The sequence below is a fragment of the Nipponia nippon genome, unplaced genomic scaffold (genome assembly GCF_047370975.1).
Source record: "Nipponia nippon isolate SJK-2023a ecotype South Korea unplaced genomic scaffold, ASM4737097v1 scaffold_4, whole genome shotgun sequence".
NCBI classification, from domain to species: Eukaryota; Metazoa; Chordata; class Aves; order Pelecaniformes; family Threskiornithidae; genus Nipponia; species Nipponia nippon.
The window spans coordinates 13,192,329-13,213,141 of NW_028262358.1; the positions used below are offsets into that span (position 1 = coordinate 13,192,329).

The following is a 20,813-nucleotide window of genomic DNA, read 5'->3' on the forward strand; positions in this document are numbered from 1 at the left end:
TTTGGCTGCCTGAACTCTGCTTTCACAGAGCGTTTCGGTGCACATGGACACCAAAGTCTCTGCAGTGGTCCCTTGTTGCTGACTTTTGCTGATACCTAGCAGTTTTTGACTCTGAAACCTCTAGATCAGCAATGACTCCCATCCCTGTACCCTTCACAAAAGATCTGTCTAGTTTACCCCCTTTCTGGAAGCACCCGAGGAGGATATGGCCAGGCTTGTGGGCAGAAACATTTCATTTTGGGCTTATTCTCCCCAGACATTGTTATCTCCAAGGCCAGCTTCCCATCTGCTCCACTGCTAGCAAGACTTGAGGCTGTGACATCTCCATCCTGAAGCAGATCTCTAAAATGCATAGCATAAGATAGCATAGAATATTTCAGTTAGAAGGGATGGATCTGACAAATCACCCCTTTTCACTCGGAGGAAAGCGTGCGATGCCTAGCCCTGATGCAGGCTAGCAGGGAGACTCTGCCTTGGCAAGGTCAGCTCAGTGTGGAAGTGTGGCAAGCACCTGTGAGCAGGGATGGGAATATTAACATTTTGCACAGTTGCAGTACTTTATCTCCCCCCACTTCTCCAGGCATGTATGTTAGGATGTCTGATGATGCTAAGACCATCTGGCTCACCCCCCTAGGCTGAGACATCAGAAGCAGTATGGTCATTGCCTCCCTAAGCAGCCATGGCCCCAAGCAGCCCCTGTAACCCTTCAGGCTACACTCGCAGGTCACAGGGTGACAATTCTTGTGACACAGGAGTGTCACAGGAAGGTGTCCGCTGTGGCCAGGAAGGGTGGGTGAAGGGGTTGAACCAAGGGGTCAAGAGCTCCAGCTGGCTTGGGGAGTCCGGGGTGACTGGCTGAGGAGGGAAGATGTCCTCAGCCTCCTGCTCCCCTCTGCCCTGTCCCAGCTCCTGTCAGCCCCGCTCCTCCTACCCAGGCAGCTCTGGGAACGTGTGTCCAGCCAGACCAGACTGGGGGCTGTGGGGTAAGCACTGGGGTAGGAGTGGGGATGTCAGGCAGATGTCCTCTGTAAAGACACTGCCAGTCTTGATCAGAGGAGGATGGTGCATGCCATTGCCCCGAGGTATCGGAAGCCATCTCTGCTCCATTTACAGGACTCAAGCGCCTGAGTTCCCCGGGGTGGCTGTCCTCTTACCATCAGTGCTCCAGTTTTGGACTCAGTTTATAACCAGATGTTAGGCCGAATTTCTGTTGTAAAGGTAAAAACCACTGGTACCGAAGCGCCTTGGGCCGCGACCTCGCCGTGGGCTTTGTGCAGGCAGAACGAGCGCCTTGCTCACTGCAGTGGGGGCAGAGTTCAGGGTCGCCAGCCCGAGCTGCCCCTGAAGAGGGTGTCCCCGCTTAGCCCTCTGCAAGCCGCCTACCTCCCCTCACTGCCCACCTCCACACCTGCCTTGTCTGCTCGCTATGCCAGCCTGGCTCGCCCCGCTCTGTCTCCTGCTTTGCCCGGCCATCAACCGGCTGCCTCCAGCTTAGGTTGTGAGCTCTTTCAGCAGCGCTAGGGCCTCTAGGGACAGAAAACAGGGAGAGTGGGCACAGTGTCACTGTATGCCAGGGGAAAACCTCCCGCTCCCTCCCCATCACGAGTTAAAGAGCTGCCTCCTTCCCTGGAAAGGGCCCGTTGACCAAGGACAGAGCTTCTCCACAGCCCTTGGAGAGCAAGGAGGTGTTAGACCTGCCTGGGGAAAGCACCAGCCCCACGAGCATGTGGGGGAGGAGGACTTGCTCAAAAACGGACATGTTCTTGATTGCTCAGCTGCTTTGGGGATGGATAATCTGGCTGCTATTATTGCAAACCTTCTTGGCATGTTTCAGGCTGTCCTGTCCTTCTACAGACTGACAGGCTGCAAACTGCCAAGGAGCCTGGAAAAACTGTGAGTCTAAAAAGGGGCACATTGACTGCCCAAGACAAACACCTCCTACCCTGTACTGAGGCTGCAGCAGGGATCAAACCTCCCCCCATGACTCCTAGCCATGACAGGAGGAGGAGAAAGAGGACAGCACCTTACAGGATGGGTTACACCCAGCCTTCATGCCACTGAACCAGGGGTGACCCTCGGGGACACAGCCAGCTGCATCTGGGAGGAGGGACTGAACCCACCGTGTTTGTGGTTCCTCTAGTTGCAGGCATTAGCCTCTGAGTTGAAAGCGGGTTTCACAGAAGCGATGCAGGAGCTGTCGCGAATCCAGCATGGCGAGTACGCCCTGGAGGAGAAGGTCAAGAGCTGCCGCTGTGCCATGGAAGAGAAAGTGGCCGAGATGAAGAATTCCCTCAACACGTTCAAGGTAGGAGCGTGACCTGCGGGGGGGGCTGCACACCTGCCACATTAGCTCTGGTGGCATGGGGCAGCATTCCCCTGCCTCCATCAATCGTTCCTGCTTGCAAAGAAAATGAGCTGGCAATTGTTTCAGATGTATCTGGTGCACTTCCTTTGGCTTTGTGTCTCCCCTGACTGCTCCAACCCAAACGTAACCCGTGCCCTGGCCCATTTAGCCTTCTCGATGGCCCATGAGGCAGTGCCGCGAGCTACCCTGAAGCACAAGCAACCCTTGCTCTGGGCTGCACATGCAACAGGCATATGGCGTGTTCACGGGCTGCCGCTGGGCCACTGTGCCATACCTCTCCCTGGGTCAGGTCTCCTGCATTTCCTGCAGGAACCAAAGCCTCTGGGGAACAGGGAATTCACACAAAACCTTAAAGCCTTTTGAAGTTGCATTCCCACACGGCTGGGAGGAAGTGCTGCCTGGTTTGATCTGGCCCAAGAGGATAAAGACAAAGGACTGGAGAGAGAGCCTAGCAAGAAGGCTTTAAACCAGCCAGCGTCTCCATGCAGAGACTGGATGACTGCCTGTGAGGAGGCAGGCAGAGGAACTGTTTTATTGTTTTTATGGTAAATTTTCCCCATGGGGTTTTGCTGAGTCAATAATACCTCGTGAAGTTAAAGAGGGCTGCTTACTGGAAAAGCCTGTTACTGACCCTGTGACAGGGAGAGACGGATGGCACCGGGCAAAAGGAGCCCTGTGGTCCCAGGTGAGCAAGGGAGACAAGAAGTGTAAGGGCACATGGCAGAGGTCTCAGAGCAACCAGAGGCAGGGTTATCCACGACATTGTTATAGGGGAAAAGGGGGTTTTAAAATCCAGATACAAGGAATTATGCAAGCAACAGGAGGGGCAAAGACTCTCCCTCTGCCTCATCCCCATGTTGACTGTCCAGATGTTGAGCTCCCAGTGAAGCTACCTCCTTGCTTGGGGAAAATCCCTGTCCTTCGATTGACAAGAAACTCTTTGAGTCTCTCTCCTCCATCCTGCTGCTCACATTGATGAAACCTGCAGGAACTTCATGCATCAGAGAGCTCTACATCCGAGCAAGGCTTGGTTGAAACTGCCTGAGGGAGGATGTGCTGACAGGGAGTTTACAGAGGGCCTCATTTCCTTAGGAAACCAGGCTAAAAAGGCAGCTCCAAGGCCTGACTGGCAAAAGCTTATACATGTGAGTGATGACACTGGGATCTGAACCAAGTGCAACATGTGAATACACATGCTGGAGAACTGCAGAGGGAAACGTGCTTCCTCAAGCCCACCTCCAAATGCCATTAAAGGCAGGAGTCCTCTCAGTGCTTTCAACTGGTGGTGGATGAAGCCCTATGTCTCCATCTCCCACCAGTGCCTTAACCATGTGACATCACGCCAGCTTGGGTGAGTTGCCTGTAGTTGAATTCAGGATTGCCATGCTGTGCGTGGCATGTATTACACACTAGACTTGCAAAGGAAGGGTGTCTAATCACAGAGCCACTCTCCGCAGCACTCTGAAGCATCTCTAGTGCACACCAGCCAGCATTCAAAGCTGTGCTATGTAAGGCTGATGGGCACCCTGGGAATGCCGTGCTTTTGCCTGTTTCTCAGGAGGAGCTCAGCGATGCAAAGTCAATGATTGAAGAAATCAGTGCCAAGCAGGAGGAAATGCAACAGAAAATTGAGCAGCTGCAGCAAGAGAAGCGGCGGGAATCACGGAAAGTGAAAGCTAAGTAAGGGCCCAAACACCAGGGCTCCGGAAGTGCTGATTAGCTGTGGTGTCCGTTTTGTTCATTTCCTTATAGCTTAATTTCTTAATCTTTTCCTGGCTGGACATGTGTATCAGCCCTGATTATTACTGGAAGCTCTAGACTTCAGTTCACCCCAGGCTTTTAGACACACACCCCACAGAGCAAACACAGCAGAAAAACACCAACACCTCACTGGGATTCCAACAGCAAAATAGCCCCAGTAACTCTCAGGGAAACCAGGGCCTGGTGAAACACACAGACCTGCTAGAGACATGTTGGGGCAGGAATATTGTTGAAAGTCAGGAGCCTTCACTATCACAAGCTATTGCTAAGCCACCCCCATCCAGACAATAGCACTGCAGTTTCCCCTTCCAAGTGTGCAGGACTCAGCGGGCTCCTGATGGTGCAGTCATGCTCTGCTTTCCGGTCACCAGCCTTTTCTTCTCTGAGCAGGGTCATGCAGGAGCACGTTTGCCCACTGCTGGGCCACACTGTTGCTGCGATGAAGCAGACGGCTCATCCACCTTGGCCTTGATTAGCCTCCTTCTGAAAACAGAGTTTTAATGATGGGTGTACAGCTGCCTTGATGCAAACACTTTGCAAATCTAGGCTAGCCCCTTAGCTAATTAAGCCATTTAATTAGGTGAAAAATACTCTGCAAAAGAACAGATCTGAAATAACCTTCTCCTGTAGCCAGTGGAAGTTACTTCCAGAACACTGTTCATGCACTGCATCAAAGCCAACTCCTTTCCTGGTCTCTGCTGGAGTTGTCCTACTTCTGACTCTGTGCTTGTACTTATACTGATGTCTGCCACAACTGTAGTGTAGGCGCTTCACCTGTAGCATTGATACTTTCCAACTGGTCTCATTCTTTGTATTTGTACAGAAGAGCACAGAAGGATGATCATGGGTCACAGACAGTGCCTACACCTCTCCAGGGCAGCCCATTTCGATCCATTAACCTCCCAGAACCTGTGCTGATCAATGAAGATTTTACAAGTCTCTTACACAACGTGACTTACGAAAAAGGTAGGAAATAGAGTAGGCAAATGCAGTGCCTTCCTCAGGAAAAAACATCCAGAAAAAGGTCACTAGTGTAAGAGGACACCAAGTTTTCCTCGGGTGCCAGCAGCACAAAAAGAGAATGGGGGTGCTCCCCTCGGCAGCACTGCTCCTGGGTCTGTGCACGCACCTCGGCACAGTGTCTCAGGATAGCAACCTTGGTGCTGGCCTGGATTCAGGAGATGCTGCTCTGTGAACACTATCCTAAAAGCCATTGCTTGCCTCCTCCAAGGAAAGGGATCTTCTTCCCTGTAGTGCTAGTGGCACAGACACAGAGCCAAGTAGCAGCCCCTGATAAAAATCCTACAACCTGTGGATTTGTTACCGTGTAAGGGAGCAGGGCACAGAAAGGAGGAGCACAGGGATTGGGCTGACAGAGAACACCTGGTGTCATCAAGGGGCCATACCAGTGGTTGATTTGACCAGGGGACATGGGAGCTGGTACATATACACCCTAGGCTACTGGTGTTACTGCTCCTTGCATATACACACTACATTTAAAATGTCAACAAAGGCAGATATTGGAGGAAAACCATGTGCTGTTTGCTACTCTCTTCTGCTCAGAATCTGGCCAGTCACGGCCCCCCTCTGCCCTACTCTGAGGTGGTATGTTAGCTCTCTCCCTTACAACCCTCTTGCACATCCGCCTCTCTCACCCACTTCTCCCACTGCCCCTTTCTTTCCAGTCGTCTCATCCCTCCACTCTTCAATAAGCTCCTTTCCACCCAAAACGGCAGCCGTGTCTCTGTGTCAGGCCTCCATCCTCTTGTTCTGCCTGCTGGGTGCCTTCTACCCAATGTGCACCTACTGAGCAAGGACAAGCCAAGACTTTTCATGTTCCTCTGCAGTCATACAGCAGCAAGCACAAGAGGGACCCCCACATTAGCCTGTCGGCAGGTGCTACTGAAACAAAGACGCAACAAGGGCCACAACAGTAGAGATCCTCCTTAGTGGAAGATCTAACAGGGGTGTTTCCATAGCAAAAATGTGAAAGACTGGAGGATCTAACCATACTGACTAGGCTTGGCAGGAGGAAGCCTGCTCTACAGCTGTCTTCTCTTGTAAAGTTTCCCTTTGTACTTCAACAGTGTCTGACACGAGGATCATGCCAATGGGAGAAGGAAGTGTGAAAGTCGTAGCAGGTCCAGGTAGGAAAATATCAAACTGTCAAAAAACAGTAGGACAATGATTCAATTATAGTGCTTGCTTTACTGCACTGAAGAAATGCTTTCAGGGAACACATTTCACAGAAATGTCTTTCACTTTGCCGTGTACCTCCATTTTCATACTTGCAGTTGAAACGTAAGGGCAAACCCTGAAGTGCCAAATACCTGACAGACAATGCAAAGGATTGATATTTGGTGGGGAAAGCCCTTCTGCTGCTGCTTTCACAGGTTCTAAGTGCTTTTGCAGGAAGGAAGAATTGAAGCTTACTGATAATGGCAAAGAATAATGAGAGTGCCATTTTGCCATTTGGGAAGAGATGGTCTTTGCAGTAGCTACACGCCAGTAGAACTGGTGAGCTGTTTATTTGCCCACCAGCTTGCAGATTCCTTGTAGACATGTCTGAATAGTAACAGAGGAGGTTTTTCTAGCAAAAATAAAAATTGGTCAGAAGTAAGAGAAGGGTACAGTAAAGGGACACTAAGGATCCTGGCCAGCAAAAGGACACATGAGAACAACGATTAGATGTTTGCACTGTTCGGGATGGCTCTTTTGCTCGAATCCACTTGAAAAAAAGAGAGAACAAAAGCTACAGAAAATGGTCCATTGCAACCCAAATTCAAAGTATTTGCATTAAAGCAATTCCAGCCCAATGGCTCTAATGCACCTGCACCCTCCCCTACCTTCTCTGTGATTTAATAGCCTCAGACTACCAGTCCTGCTGCTGCTGTATAATCACATCACACTAACAAAAATTTTAAGAGCCATGACAGTTTACATCCGTTGAGAACAGCATTTAAATCCAAATTATAATAATACTTCCTGTCTCTACAATACCTGCCAATAAGTGTCGTATTACCAAGTCCTGAAACATCCCCAAACCCCAAAGTGCAACCATACTTGGAATATATGTTTTTTCTTTTCTAACACGTGTCTGATTTTGGACCTTATTTGGCCTGAAAATAAATGCTGAAAGAGTGCAAACCTTGTTCTGCCAAAGTGCTTGCCAACTGTGCTTCTGTTTGTAAATTAACGCTACAAGGCTACAGCCCTCGTGAAGCACAAAGAATGCTTCGAACTCTCCTTCCAGTACTTCAGATGGCTGATAATGCAGGTTAGCTGCCTGCTGTAGCATAACCTGTCAACTGAGATGTCAAGATCCATCCAGCTGTTTGTCATTGCAGGAGCAACCATAGAGACAGACGACAGCCTCAAGCCTTCCTTGACAACAGAGGGGCAGTCGAAAGTGCATCTGCCAGCAACAGTGTGGAAGCAGCCCAAGGACACCAAGGACTGGGGAGATGAATACATTTCCAAAGAGCAACCAGAGAGAGGGAAAGACATGGGCCAAAGCAGATACAGCTCAGCAGACAACATTATATGTGAACCTTCTTTGGCTGGTAAGGACAGAGCGGAAAACAGGCTAGAGAGGCTCAAAGCCGCATTCACATCTGGTGTGAGCTGGTCAGTACTCAGCTTCTACAGAGGGAGACACGCAAGGCCAGTTTCTCCTGTTGCGGGTGTGTGGGGGGGAATGTCTTAGGGCGTCAGCCTCCAAGGCTTCTGGCCTTTGTATTTGCTGGTCTGTGCCACTGACGGAATTGCTCTGCACCCAGGACATCCATTCTCCTTTCCAAGGCCTGGCAGGTTCAGAGTACTGATGGGATTGTGACAGTGTAATTGCTTAAGCGGGTGAAAAATATAACTTCTCATGCTGCAGGAAACTGGATGTGAATCCCTGGTATAAGTTATTTTGCCTTTGATTGCTTGTTTTGTTATTCTTAGAAAAAAAATGGTATTCATAGGAGAAAATACATTTGCTTTGGAGCCTTCTTTGCAAACTCTGGCTTCAGTCACGTCTGGGGCATGCTGTAGCATCAGGCTAGAATTTTATATTTTGGGGAAAGCAGACACACAAAGACAAGACAAGACATTGGTGTCACTTTTTGACAGTTTCTCCTTTCATGATTTAATGTCAGATCACCAGTCTAACATGAGGCTGTCCTTGAGGTCAGCATTTCCTTATTTTTAAACTTAACCATTATCTTCTGGAAGCCAAAAGGCAGAACATCGCTTTGGAGCTGCTGGAGTCAGAAAGGAAATATGTCATCAACCTTTCCCTAATCCTGAAGATCAAGGCCACATTGCAAGGGCCAGATGTGAAAAGGAGCACCAAAGAGAGAAGGTATTTGATTTAGTGTGCTCTCTCTTTTGGGGAGTTTTCTTCAGTCAATATTCTTTCTGCATCATCCTTTCTCCACTTTTCTTTCATCCACAGAGAGATTTTTGAACACTTAGAGCTTATTTCTAGTTGAAAATTGGAGGCACTGGAAGGTTTTTGCAGTGATTAAAGACTTTCCTTCCTGTCCTTGCATCTTGTCCATCTTGCATCCCAAACCGTTTCACTGCTACTTCATTTCAGTCTCCTTCTGAGTCCCATCAGTCTCCTGTTCTAGGTTGCATGACTTCTGCCTGGGTGGGAACAAAGCTTTGTGCATTCATCTCCCAGTCCACAGCTCCAGCTCTAGAAGCTGCTGTGGGCATAAGCCCCTGGCTAGTGGCGGCCATCCATCAGGTATCAATATATACAGACATACACATGTATTCACACACAGCTACAAGACCAGTGGGACAGACCCAGCTCAGCAGTTAAACCCAGCTCTTTGTAAAGGCCATTCCCTGTGGCAGCTGTCTTAGTTCCCAGGATGGGATAGCTCCTACAGCTCTCCCCATTCACTCAGCTTTGGCCTGGGAGTTCCCAGCCCCTAAGCACATTTGGGGAGCCCAGTCCTTGCTAGCTCTCTCTTTTTTGGCTCTTTCCACTGTCCCTAGGAGTCCCACATCCAAGGAGTCATTTGACAGAAGTCCACTGTGGGACATGTGGTACATGGGTTGATGTGGACTCATTTAAGCAGTTACATGACACACGCAGTTGAAACTGAAGCATGATAGTCCAAAGTGAGTTTTTATTTTTACTCTTTTTCCCTGGGACCTTTCCATCTGGCAAAGTATTTTTATATTTGACGTCTTCATTCTGATTCTGGATGAAATCAGCATGAAATGACAGAAAGGCAGTAGCACATTTTGACTAGTTCTGCATCAAAGGGTTGGCTTGCTAAAAGGCCTGACAAGTGAGACAACATACAAAGCTGGGGAGCTCTCCTCCAAGCACTCCATGGGATGGCTCAGGACCATGGTCCTGCTTCACTAACCACAGCAGCATCGCCTTGGGCTTTTTAGTTCTGCAAATTCTGGTCAGCTACACAGTGCACTGGAGAGCCAGCCTAAGAAACCTTCAAAACACTGTAATAATAGCCTACTGGAGAGGGTACCTGCATGTACATAGCAGCCAAAACAGGGCCATCTGGTGCAGCCAGGACTCCCATAAAAGCAGTTAATACCTGTGTTTAAAGCAAGCCTGTGCTGACTGCCCATGAATGCACACTTCAGCAGTACATGCTTAGGGCTGAGCTTCTGCTCCGTGTAACCAGTCTGATATCATCTCCCTTCAGTTTCTTCCCCAACTCTTTGCGGTACCTGGTCCAGCAGCATGTCGATTTACTTCACGCTCTGCAGGAGCGAGTCCTGAGCTGGCCACGACAAGGGATCCTAGGAGACATCTTCCTGAAGTTAACAAATGATGAGGTATGTTCTAGACCTCTCTGGACTCTTCTGCTATGATATTGTGCTGATGGCCCACAGGTGGGCTGAGATACCTTGCAGCAGAGGGGCTGTGCTGTGAAGCTGTGGCTTGGGTAAGGACATTCAGCCAGCCTCCTTGGAGCTGAGCAGAGTCCTGGTGCATGGTAGCGCCTTTGTTGTAGTACTTGGTTGGTCAGGGAGCCCACATGCCAGACCCTCCCTGGGGGCATGCAGCCACACAGCACAGCCCTATAATAAATGCACAAGACATAGACTTGGTTGCAGGAGCCACACATGAGCCTCGACAGCTTGGATGTCAAGTTGTTCACAGTGAGGGTGTGAAAAGAGCGTGTTTCTTAGGCTCCCCTTCCCCAATGCACTTTGCTCAGAGTTATGACAAGCGGGTGGGCAGGCCCCTTATCCTGCATGGTTTGTAGCCCCAAGTAAAACAGCACCTCCTTCTCAGGGTGAAGGTCTGCCCAACCCCTGGCGAGCAGTGGGACCTCTCCTGGAAGGACGTGTAAAAAAATCATCTGATGCTTTATAAATTTTAAGAGTCTTAAATAATAAAAGCTTCTTCCTCCCATCTGCTATAAAGCTTTATACACTGTGCTCAACAGCTGAACACATTTTATTAAACAGCCTTTCTTGAGAAGTCCCAAGCCCTGAAAGCTTCACACAGTTAGCAGCTCTGCTGCACTGATGAGCTCCCAGGAGTGATGGTGGGGAATCAACAGTTTCTTGTTCTGGCTGGCTCTATGACCAAAAATCTCTCAAGTTTCTTTGTTCTTTTCTTTCTTCCTTTTGTAAGAATAATTTTCTGGACTACTACGTTGCTTACCTGAGGGACCTGCCAGAATGCATCTCTCTGATCCACGTGGTGATCTTGAAGGAGGTAAACTTCCTGCCTGCTTACCAGACACATAATGGCAACACGCAAGCCTGGATCTCTTCCTATTATGCCTGCCCACGATAGGACTCTTCTGCCAATCCACTTGTTCTGTTACCAAACGTCAGGTTCCTGAACGTTGCCATGGCTGACAAGCACCTATAAAAGGCAGTTTTAATGTGTTCATCGCTGTGTGTAACCAAAGCTGTATTTCTGCTGTGATGTGATAATGTCTCAGATCAAACCTCCCAGAAAGCTTGCGTATGCACGTGCTATCCAGACCTGTCCCAGGCAACAGGAAAATGGAGGACTCATCCAAAAAGGGAGACCAAAAGTGAGGCTGTAAGTGCTTTAGAGAGAAAACAGTCTTTACTGTTCAGCTTCAGGTATTTGGTCTCACACCCTTGATTCTTGGTTTAAACTAGGAAAGTTCAATATAAAGGTAGTTTTAAAGTGCAATTACTAACCCACACTAGCTCGCTTCCAAGACATCTTAATTTAGAAGCCAATCGCATTTTGTTCAATTCATTTGGGACTAAACTAAGAACTTCACTCTGAACAATAGCATCTACCTAGGGTTTCAATGAAACTTAGCTAGTGCACTTTAAACATACACCCCTCCAGTGCACTTTAAACATACACCCCTACTTAATTAAAGCTGAGTATCCCTCATAGATAATCCCCCACCTAAGGAATTTCATCCTTAGGACTAGTATTGCTGGTGGAAAGAATTGCAAATATCCCTTCCAAAAGCAAGATGAAGACCACAACTTGTTGTCACGCACAAGATGAAGACCGCAACAAGTTGTCACGCACAACTGCCACTTGACTGGCGTGCTCCCGTGAACTGTTATAACTACTTACAGCATAACTACTCATTAAACCCCAGAACTATTTGGAAGCAGACATGTTTTATGGGTGGGAGAGACTCTGAAGTTGCTTTCTCTATTTCAGGTAGAAGAAGAAATCAAGTCTGATCTCTACATTCTGTTCTTCCATATAGTCCAGCGAATCCCTGAATACCTTATTCATCTACAGGTAGGGCCCCAGGATGGAAACTGTCTTGTTGAACTCTTATCCCAAACATGTGACTTTTAACTCCGAGCTGGTATTCCGACCTGTACAGGCACAGGGCTTCTGGCTAACCCAGTGGGCTCTCTGAAAAAAAACTCTGAAAGGGAAAGCCAGCTGAGAACAGCTTACTTTCATAATTTTCACCTGAAGCTTGCTTCTATTTGCCAGTTTCTCCATCTGGCCTGACAGAACCAACTTTTGTCCCCTGGGAAGCTGAAAGCTCTGCTGCCTGGTGCTCTGGGAGAACAGAAGGCCAGAGATGGGGCACATCTACTGTGAGCTCCGAGCTAACTCCTGTAACAGAGCTGGCCTCTTTGCCGAGTGGTCCACATTCCTGTTAGCTGAGAGACTTGAGAGGGCTAGAGGCTCCTAGGGCCCAACAACCTTTCCTACACAGAGGTTGCTGATAAAAAGCTCTGGTTCACAGGAGGGTTATCAAAATTGTACTAAAACATTTCAGACAAGGCAAATGACACAGAAAGCAAGCTCTATAAAAACAAGAGATTGGTTTATTTACCCAATGCTAAACTCACCCAGTGCATCACCCACCCACCCCATGATTAGTTACAGTGGTTACTTGTGCATTTGCATTGGGAGTAGTAGGAGGCAGGCCCCCTCCAAGTCCCTCAGAAACTGGTGCTGCCTAGAAGAGCTCCCACCATGCTCCCACAGGGCAGTGCCACAGGCACTCCAGAGCACTAATCCATGGTCCCAAGAGCACCTTCTCCCCAGAAAGGGTTAGGACACCCTCCAAACAGCCTGCTCTCCTCTGTGCCCCAGAATGTCCTGAAGTTCACGGAGCAAGAGCATCCCGACTATTACCTGCTGCTGGTGTGTGTGCAGCGCCTCCGGGTTTTCATCTCACACTATAGCCTTCTCTTCCAATGCAATGAAGACCTGCTTATACAGAAGAGGAAAAAGCTGAAGAAGTAAGCACATCAGCTCATTCTCTCTATCACCAGGGAAAGGGAGGTGTGTGGGAAGCCTGGAAACAGGGGGTTTACGTCCAGGCAAAATCAACAGGCACACTGCTCTGTTGAAATAAAACAAAACCCTTTGCATATGAATGCTGGAGAAGGCCCACTATTGGCATTTGTCCACCAAACTGAGGTCAGATGTGGGGTGGGCCCTTCTGTCTAACTCTGACAGTGAAAGGAAAATCAGTTTAATCCTTCTAAACATAGCTGCCACGTGTTTCATGGGAACATTTGATTCCTTAAGCTGATGGCAAAGTCACTCCCCAGTGGGAGAATACATGGGGACTTAGCTGCTTTGGCAGCTTGGAGCCCTGGTGAACGCCAAGACTGTTGCCTGAAGCCCTCATAGGCTAAGACTGAGAAAGAATAGTGTTATCTTATTTTACTGGGGGAGTGGGGTGGGAGAAACAAAAACCTCCCATAACCTGTTTGAGATGAACTGTGATAGAAATGACCCTGAATGTAGATTTTCAAGTTGTGGTTCAGAAGAGTTCCCTGAAATCAAGACTTTTTACTAAAATCAAAATCTAGTTGCCTTTGCTCCTTGTGATGATTCATTGGGGGAGTAGGACAAGATCAAACTTCAGGGGAAGCTTCCAAATATGGAGGGTGGTAAAGGGCTGGAGCAGACTGCTGGGGAGGGACTGCTATCAGGAGGGGCATTAAGAACAGGAAAGAAAGCAGGACACCCTGCTGACTGGGACAGACTAGGTGAAACAGGTCCTTCCTTGGGGTGGGAAGAGGTGAACGGGAATATTAAGGTCCCTCCCAGCCCTGTTTTCTGTGATTCTACACATGCTCGTGCTCATTCCCTGCCTTATTTCTTAGCACGACGATGGATTTCTCCTCCCTCAGGTCATCCCTGGTGAAGCTGTACAAAGGTCTCACCTCCCAGTGTACGAGCCAAGAAGTTTCTCCAACACCGAGTGCGACATCTATCCGGGACAGCGGGATCCACTCTGAAGAGACAATACAGTCGTTCCCACCAGCACCTTCCTCTGGCACAACAACCCCGTAAGCCTATTGTCCTAGTAGAAGGCTTTCAAAGTAGGCTGAAAACTCCCTCCTCACCCATACTATGCCAGTGACACTAGGCAATTACAGACTGTCACTTCCAAGACTACTCCCTGTGTATGCATAGAGAGATGAAGGGCTGGCTCTTTCCTGCTATCCCCTACCATATGGCTTACAAGCAGAAAACATTTCAGAGCTCTACCCAGGGCTGTCAATGCTCTTGCTAGCTGTCTTAACAAGTGTACCAGGGAGGTCATGTATTTATGTTGGCCTGGCAGCGGTGTGCATAGTAACACTCCATATTATTCACTGTCAACATTACAAGAGCTAGGAAACATGACCAAGGTCTCAGACTAGCAAAAAAAAAAACAAAAAACTTTTCCACACAGCATGTCATTGAATGATGAGACTCACTATCACAAGATGCAAGTACAAATGGGTTCAAAAAGACACAAGACTAATTCAAGAAAGACAGGGCTACTGGTAGCACCTGGCAATCTTTGGCCATTTCTAGCCTATTGATAGGTGCCAACTGAGATGATGATCAGAGAAGCACACTAGACTTGCCTTTTTTCTTATGTCAGCAATTTGTGGCTGTTGTGCTTCCTTACATCATTTGACACTAACAAGAAGAGTTTGGCTTCATCATTCTGTGGTAGTGTTATCAGGTCAATCCCTAGCCGCCTCCACAACAGACTACCCCAGCCAATCTCCCTCCCCTCACAGAAACGATGCTCCAGGTCCCCATCTTGGTAGCCTCAGCTTGCGCCTCCCCAGTTTCCCCACATTCATCCAGAACTAAGGACCCACCATGGGTCCAGGTGGGGGCCTCATCAGCACTGAGCAGAAGCGGGGAAAATAACTCTCCAGGCTCAGCTGGCCATGCAGCTCCTAATACAGCTCAGGTCAGGGTTTGCCTTGTCTGCCATGAGAGCATCCTGTCAGCTCATCTTTACCCTGGCATTGGCTATAACCCCAAGTTCACACCAGGGCTGCTGCTCAACCTAACTCTCCCAGCCTGGTCTGATGCATGGCGTTATCTTGCCCCAGATGCAGAGCTCTGCACATCTTGAACGTCACAAGGTTTCTGTTCCCCCACTCCATTCATTATGTCTCCAGAAGATGGCAGTGGGACTTTCCCAAGTAGTGTTTGTTAAGGGCCATGGAGGTGCACACCCTGCACTACTCTCTGATGACTTACCTAGAACACACAGAGGGAAGGAGCCCTCCAAGTACTCCTGACACACTTCTGGGGACAGAGTCACCCTAACCAAGAGACGAACCTTGTCCACCTGAAAAGACAATCAGACTACAGGAAAGTAAGGCACAGCCCCTATATTACAGAAAGAGAAGGAAAGTAAAAATCCAAGATGCAGATGAACAGGAGAAAGATAGAGCAGTTGGCTTCTCATCTCAGTTTCTATTCATTTCATGGTGTAGAGCACAAAAGTCAGCCAAAGCTACTGGATAAGCAGTTCTACCCCTGCAAGTTTGCTCCTGCTAACCCAGCCAGGCAATTTCTATTAGTGGCAGCTCTGTTGCTGTTCTCCAAGATATGAAAATACCTTTTGGCCTTAAAAGCAAGAGAATGGGGCTGGGGGAGCAAGGGGGGAGCGGGGCTTGTCACGCTGTCTCTTGGTCATCCTTTAGTATTCCACTTCCTTCTGTTTTTTTTTTTTTTTTGTTTCGTTTTGTTTCTTATTTTTAAGGCACTTGATGCCCCAGATGAAGAAACCCCAGCCAACCGTGATGGAGAACATCCAGGCTGTAAAGCCCCCTGACTGGGAAATGGAAAGTAGAAAACATGAGAGGCCAGAGAACATCCTTGCATCCTCTCAGCTCACAGAGCAGGAACTCAAGGCTCTGACAGCTCCCTTACAATCCATCCCTGAAATGGAGTATGAAGCACCACCAGCTGATGCGGTGGGAAACACCGAGAGAGCCATCAGGACCTCTGTGGAGCTGCTGCAGGATGCGAGGAACTTTGCACCAAGCTACGAAGAGTTTGACTACCCTGGGGAGGTTTTCACCCTGCCAGGCCCCTATGAAGATGATGCCTTCCAAAATCTCACTCTCTTTGAGAATTGCTCCCCAGCCTCTTCCGAGTCCAGCTTAGACATTTGCTTCCTTAGGCCTGTTAACTTCACATCAGAACCAGAGAGGACAGATCATGCCTTACAGCCATTGCCTAAGAGCTGCACTCCTGTAAGCAGCAGTACTTACAAGCGTGAGATGTTCCACAGCAAAGGCAAGCAGCTGAGCAGGTCTCTGAAGGAGCTGCCGAGGAGCGCTGAGGGCGTGAGCACCAGACTCTACAGCACACGGAGCAGCAGTGGGAGCCGGCTGCAGCAGAAGCAGGAGAGGAATGTCCAGCCTCACATGATCTCAGCCTCATCTCGAAGCTCCCAAAGGAGCTACTTCCCCCCACAGAGAGGAGCGGGTGAAAAACAGAGCTTTTTGGAAGTAAGGAGGCTTAAATAGGAGGAGAAAAAAAAAAGGCACGTGGTGGTGCAGCGGCAGCAGCAGGAGAAAGATCTGAGATACAGTTAGGGCAGAACATGCCAAAATAGCTTCCAAATCCACACATTCGAAGTCCTCATCTGCATGTACATGCCCAAGGGAGGGACAAGACGGCTCCTTTTCACACACATCTTCCTCGGGGACAAGCATGGGCTTGAGGCACACAGCTGGCTGAGTGACAGCTAGAACACCCTCGAGACAAGCTAGCCTCTCGTGTGTCTTTAGCTGTCACTGAGCTTCCCCCACAAGAAAATGTTGTATCTGATCAGGGTCACTAAGTATGTGTAAAGCTGTTTGAAATTAGTGCTATAGGGTGGCACCCAGTTAAAAAGGTGGCTTTCCACCTGCCGTGAGGAGTGCTGGGTTAAGAAAACCAATGGATTTAGTATCAGATCCTCAGCCAGTATAAACCAGCATGACTCAGCTGAACTCAACCCATTTACACCAGCAAGGATCTGTCCATGGGTTTTGTTTCACCTGTGTTCATTGCATGAATTGTAGACCCATGCTAAAGCCTGTGTAAAAACAGACAAAGCCCAGCAACTGTGTCCCACAGACAACCACTGGCAGGGCAGGTGGCACACTCTAGCCCTTCAGGGGCACCAGGTCTTGCAGGAACAATGTTTCTGTAGTCTGCAGTGCCTGTTCAGAGTCAGCTTTGAGCTGTCGCAGCCAGGGGGGAAGACGCCCCTTCACACTTCCGGGGAAGAGGCCGAGGGTGCTGTGAGGTGCTTAGCTAGTTCTCCCAGTGCTGCCTGGAGAAACATCCTCCTGTTAAAATGAAGCAAGATGCAGATGAGGCCGTAGATGCAGATGATGAAGGGATGAAGGTTCCAACAGCCTGACTGCAAAGGCAGCAAGGAAACCTCAAAAGAAAAGAGAGAAAAAAGCCTAGTGAGTGAAGGAGGTAGTGGATGGCAAAGCAGGGGAGATGAGGCAGAGGGAGAAGAGCCATGGGGACACAGCCCTCCCAGAAACAGGAGCCTGTGAGCTCTTTGGCACTCACCTGCACTGAGCTGTGGCCCATGGCAGGGTACAGATGTGGAGCTAGTCCAGAACTGCAGGACATGTTCTCCCCTACAGAGCAAAGGAGACGACAGTGGTGGGCAGAACTGGAGAAAAGGGACTTGTCCAGAGCCTTGCTGAGAGGAACTTGGCACCCTCCTGAAACGGGGAGAGATCTTTTAGTGACACGTTTACTGCAAGGTGTGTGTGCTAATGAAGCCTTCTGCCCCACAGATATAAAACCAGGCAGCAGCAGAGCCAACAGAAGAGTCTTTCACATCGTAACAGCTCAAGAAGCCTGAAGCCTCCCTGCCCTAGGGTAAAGAGAGCTCATGAGCAAGGACAGGGTGCAAAGTTCCTTCAGCTCCCCATGCTGGCTTGCTCCCTCATTGGCAAAAGCAGCTAGTAAGCTCACCCTAAATAAAAAGCTTAGCCAAGAAGGCTCCAGTTCCCTCTAAAAATGCTTATCCTTCCACTCCTCTGCCACTGCCTCAGCCTCAGAGCCAGCAACAAGCTCTCCGCAGAGGCACCAGTGCTGCCAAGGCCTGAGCGACCTGTTGTCTCCCAGCCTTGCCAGCACCTTCTCACCCACCAGGTCCCTCCTAGCACAGAGAGAGAAAGAGAAGGGGACAAGGATGTGAGGTTGCAAATGCTGGTTAAATTGTCTTTTCCCTTTTAGGAGCTCCATGCAGAAGACAACACCAGGTTCTGCCAGAAGGATGACAATGAGCAAACATCCTTCAGCGACCACAACCCGCGGCACGAGCCCAAGGGGGGTTTCCGGAGCTCCTTCCGCAAGCTCTTCAAAAAGAAATAAGCAGCCCCAAGAAAGGCAGGCCACAGCCTAAGCGCAACAGTGCTTCCCCAGGTCCCTGAGGGTGGAGACAGACAGCAAGGCCCCAAGATCCCCCCTGACTAACACAGTAGGCGGAGGGGTGGGGGAGAGGAGACTGTCACAACTGCCTTACAAATGCATCCTGCTCTTCCTAGCACAGGGCAGGGCCAGGCTATGGGTTGAAGTGGAGCTCAGCCAGCAGGTCCAATAAGCACAGGAACTTGCTAGCTTTCACCCCTGCCTGACTTAACTTTCCTTGGAGTTTTGGAAAGCTTTGGCCAAATCCCAGTATCTTCTCCTCCCCCTCATCCCCCAACACTGCTTGATTTGCCATACATCTTCGCTCTTCCAAATTCAAGCCAGGTCTAATTCGAGCTCACCCACAACAGAGGGGTTACCTTTGCAGCCTTGGCATCCTGGACAGAAGTCTGAAATTCCCCTCTCTCCTCCACTTTCCAAAGAAAAACCATCATCAAAGATGTCTTCCAGGAGGCCAGCTTGCATTACCCTGCTGGTTTGAGAAGGTCTAATAAGCATCAGCTGAAGCACCTGGGCTTCGTACTGCTTAATCAGCAGCATCCTTTCTTTTGGTCTTCCATCACTCCCCAAAATCCTCCTTCTCCTTTTATGCGGCGTGCTGTTTCTTGAATTGCCTCCTGCTGAATGAATCTCTGCTCCTGCTGTTGGAATTGCCTGTGTCTCCAGGCAGGTGATGTAGGCTGAGCCCAGGGCCTGCCACAAGAGACAAAGACTCTTCTCCACCTTACCCCCAGCGTGGATCGATGCAGACACTGACACAGCCAGCCAGTGTCCTGGCTCCTGGTCTGTAATACACCTGAAATACTCTTTGCTAACTCTCTTTGGCCTGACACCACCTTACAAGCCCCATCATCTGCAGCACCCTGCTTTGGAGCAGTTCTAGCTAAAATTGAGGCACGAGGGCAGGAAAGTCGATGGTGCCCCATGCTCAAAGTCACAAGCCCTCCTTCTTGTGCAAGGATGCACTTCCTCCCACAACAAGGCCACACACATGCCACCCTCCTCGCATCTCGACACGACAAACCCTCAGTAATGCTGTTCTCTGCAGAAGACTATGGCTTTTGTTAAAAAAAAAAAGTATGGAGAGAAACACAGCCCTCTGGTGCGATATCCGTGTCACACCCCAGCAGCAAGAGCACCGTTGGTACAGGGCTGTGGTGTTAGCTGAACTTAGGGTATGCTGAGGGCAGTTTCAAGAGGAAATGCCGTTTTATCACCTTATTTTGGCAGGGTTGGGACACTGGTCTGTCATAAAGAATAGCTTCACCTGAAGAGGTTGTGAACTGTCTCCATGGGGCCAACAGCAACGTCTCGGGGGAACTATGCAAGGCTGTGAGATTAGGCGCTTGGGACTCCAACACCAGCACAAGGGTGACTGAATCTGGTGCCAAGAGAAGAGCACCCATCCTGCTGCATGGCTCTCCTGGCAGCGACAATGGTACGGGGAGGGCCCAGAGCAGGCGTCCTTGGCTGCGGTGGCTAACACCCACTGCCGACGCAGGGCCTACAGCTCTCCCATAGTGTCGACTGACCTGCATCTACCATCTGCTTTTCCTCTGAGACACACCTGAGAAGGGGTGTGTGTGAAAAGGGTTATCTACTTAAGACAGACAAAATCCGTCCTTTATCTCAATCAAAGTTTTCCCAACATTTCAAGAAAGTGATTAAAATGTTTTAGCTGATGCCTGCCCCCTAGATTTTACTGGACCCAAAATAGTTCCCAAAAATCCACCTCTCCTCCTTACAAGAGGAAAAAAGCCCCCAGCTTTTGGAAACGATTCTGGGAAGATTTTTTTTTTTATATTTAAGGTTTTTAATGACAAAAACCCTTCCATGTCTTTCCCTCTCCCTCACATCCTCATTAAATTACAATCTCCCTGGTCCTTCCCAGTCAGGACTGCTCCACGCTGACCAGCCACTGCATCACCCAGACACTTCCTAGGACTTCGCAGCTTTCAGTCAGACAGTGCAGGGCTAGGAAAGAAAGATGTAAGAAGAGCCAGATACTTGTAACTGAAGCATCAGCAAAGCCTGCTTGTTCTGCAAGAGAATCAGCCACAGACAGACCTATTTGTTTATCCACGGAACCAGAGTTATATCAATATGGACGAGTCTCCACTGTAATGCACTGATGTTGTCAAGGGCTCTGATACTTGAGTCTTTGGTCTCATATATAATGACACTTCTATCTTTCATAGAACAAACTTGCTCTTCACACTTGCCAGGCAGATGCCAGGACAGAAACAGGACAAAGGGGAAAACCTGCCTGCTAACACCTCCTGGGTGAGGAAATCCTTCCAAAGTGGCAGACCCTTGCTTGTAAAATGCGCATGGATTTTAGCTTCTGTTTTAGTGATTTAAGGCATGGTCAGAATTGATGGCTATTTCTTTCTGATCCTGTATAAGTTCTTACTTCCAGGCCTATACTTATCATTTGAGATGTCCTTGTACCTGCTCAGAATCTGCAAATGTAAATAAAATGAATGATGCTCAGCACCACACAGAAACACACAACCTCTTGCAGGATCC

General features: G+C 49.1%; 1 protein-coding gene and 1 long non-coding RNA gene across 9 annotated transcripts in view; one reads left to right on the plus strand and one right to left on the minus strand.

Moving 5' to 3' along the window:
- ARHGEF33 (Rho guanine nucleotide exchange factor 33) overlaps nucleotides 1-18,654 on the plus strand; it is a 32,085-nt gene extending 13,431 nt beyond the window's left edge. Inside the window, exons 4-17 of one of the 7 annotated variants that reach the window (XR_015708383.1) lie at nucleotides 2,141-2,305; nucleotides 3,924-4,045; nucleotides 4,950-5,092; nucleotides 6,214-6,273; nucleotides 7,474-7,689; nucleotides 8,345-8,474; nucleotides 9,802-9,934; nucleotides 10,743-10,826; nucleotides 11,775-11,858; nucleotides 12,675-12,823; nucleotides 13,700-13,885; nucleotides 15,595-16,348; nucleotides 17,645-17,729; nucleotides 18,090-18,122. Coding sequence is in view for 6 of the 7 variants with exons in the window: in XM_087775568.1 (XP_087631694.1) it covers nucleotides 1,192-1,218; nucleotides 2,141-2,305; nucleotides 3,924-4,045; nucleotides 4,950-5,092; nucleotides 6,214-6,273; nucleotides 7,474-7,689; nucleotides 8,345-8,474; nucleotides 9,802-9,934; nucleotides 10,743-10,826; nucleotides 11,775-11,858; nucleotides 12,675-12,823; nucleotides 13,700-13,885; nucleotides 15,595-16,348; nucleotides 18,090-18,227 (2,391 nt within the window). In the remaining variant the exon portion in view is untranslated. Of the gene's footprint in view, nucleotides 1-1,113; nucleotides 1,219-2,140; nucleotides 2,306-3,923; nucleotides 4,046-4,949; nucleotides 5,093-6,213; nucleotides 6,274-7,473; nucleotides 7,690-8,344; nucleotides 8,475-9,801; nucleotides 9,935-10,742; nucleotides 10,827-11,774; nucleotides 11,859-12,674; nucleotides 12,824-13,699; nucleotides 13,886-15,594; nucleotides 16,349-17,488 lie in introns of all 7 variants that reach the window. The other 6 variants (XM_009475800.2, XM_087775568.1, XM_087775565.1 and 3 more) reach the window with 6 other exon arrangements.
- Nucleotides 9,981-16,216, minus strand: LOC148053120 (uncharacterized). 2 transcript variants are annotated; one of them, XR_015708388.1, is made up of 6 exons: nucleotides 16,109-16,216; nucleotides 15,087-15,177; nucleotides 13,760-13,830; nucleotides 12,717-12,791; nucleotides 10,773-10,979; nucleotides 9,981-10,180 (listed from the first exon to the last, which is right to left on the minus strand). It is a non-coding gene; the product is annotated as an uncharacterized LOC148053120 (long non-coding RNA). The 2 variants fall into 2 exon arrangements; XR_015708387.1 differs by lacking the exon at nucleotides 16,109-16,216 and having other exon boundaries at nucleotides 15,087-15,423.
- Nucleotides 18,655-20,813: the final 2,159 nt, after the last annotated feature.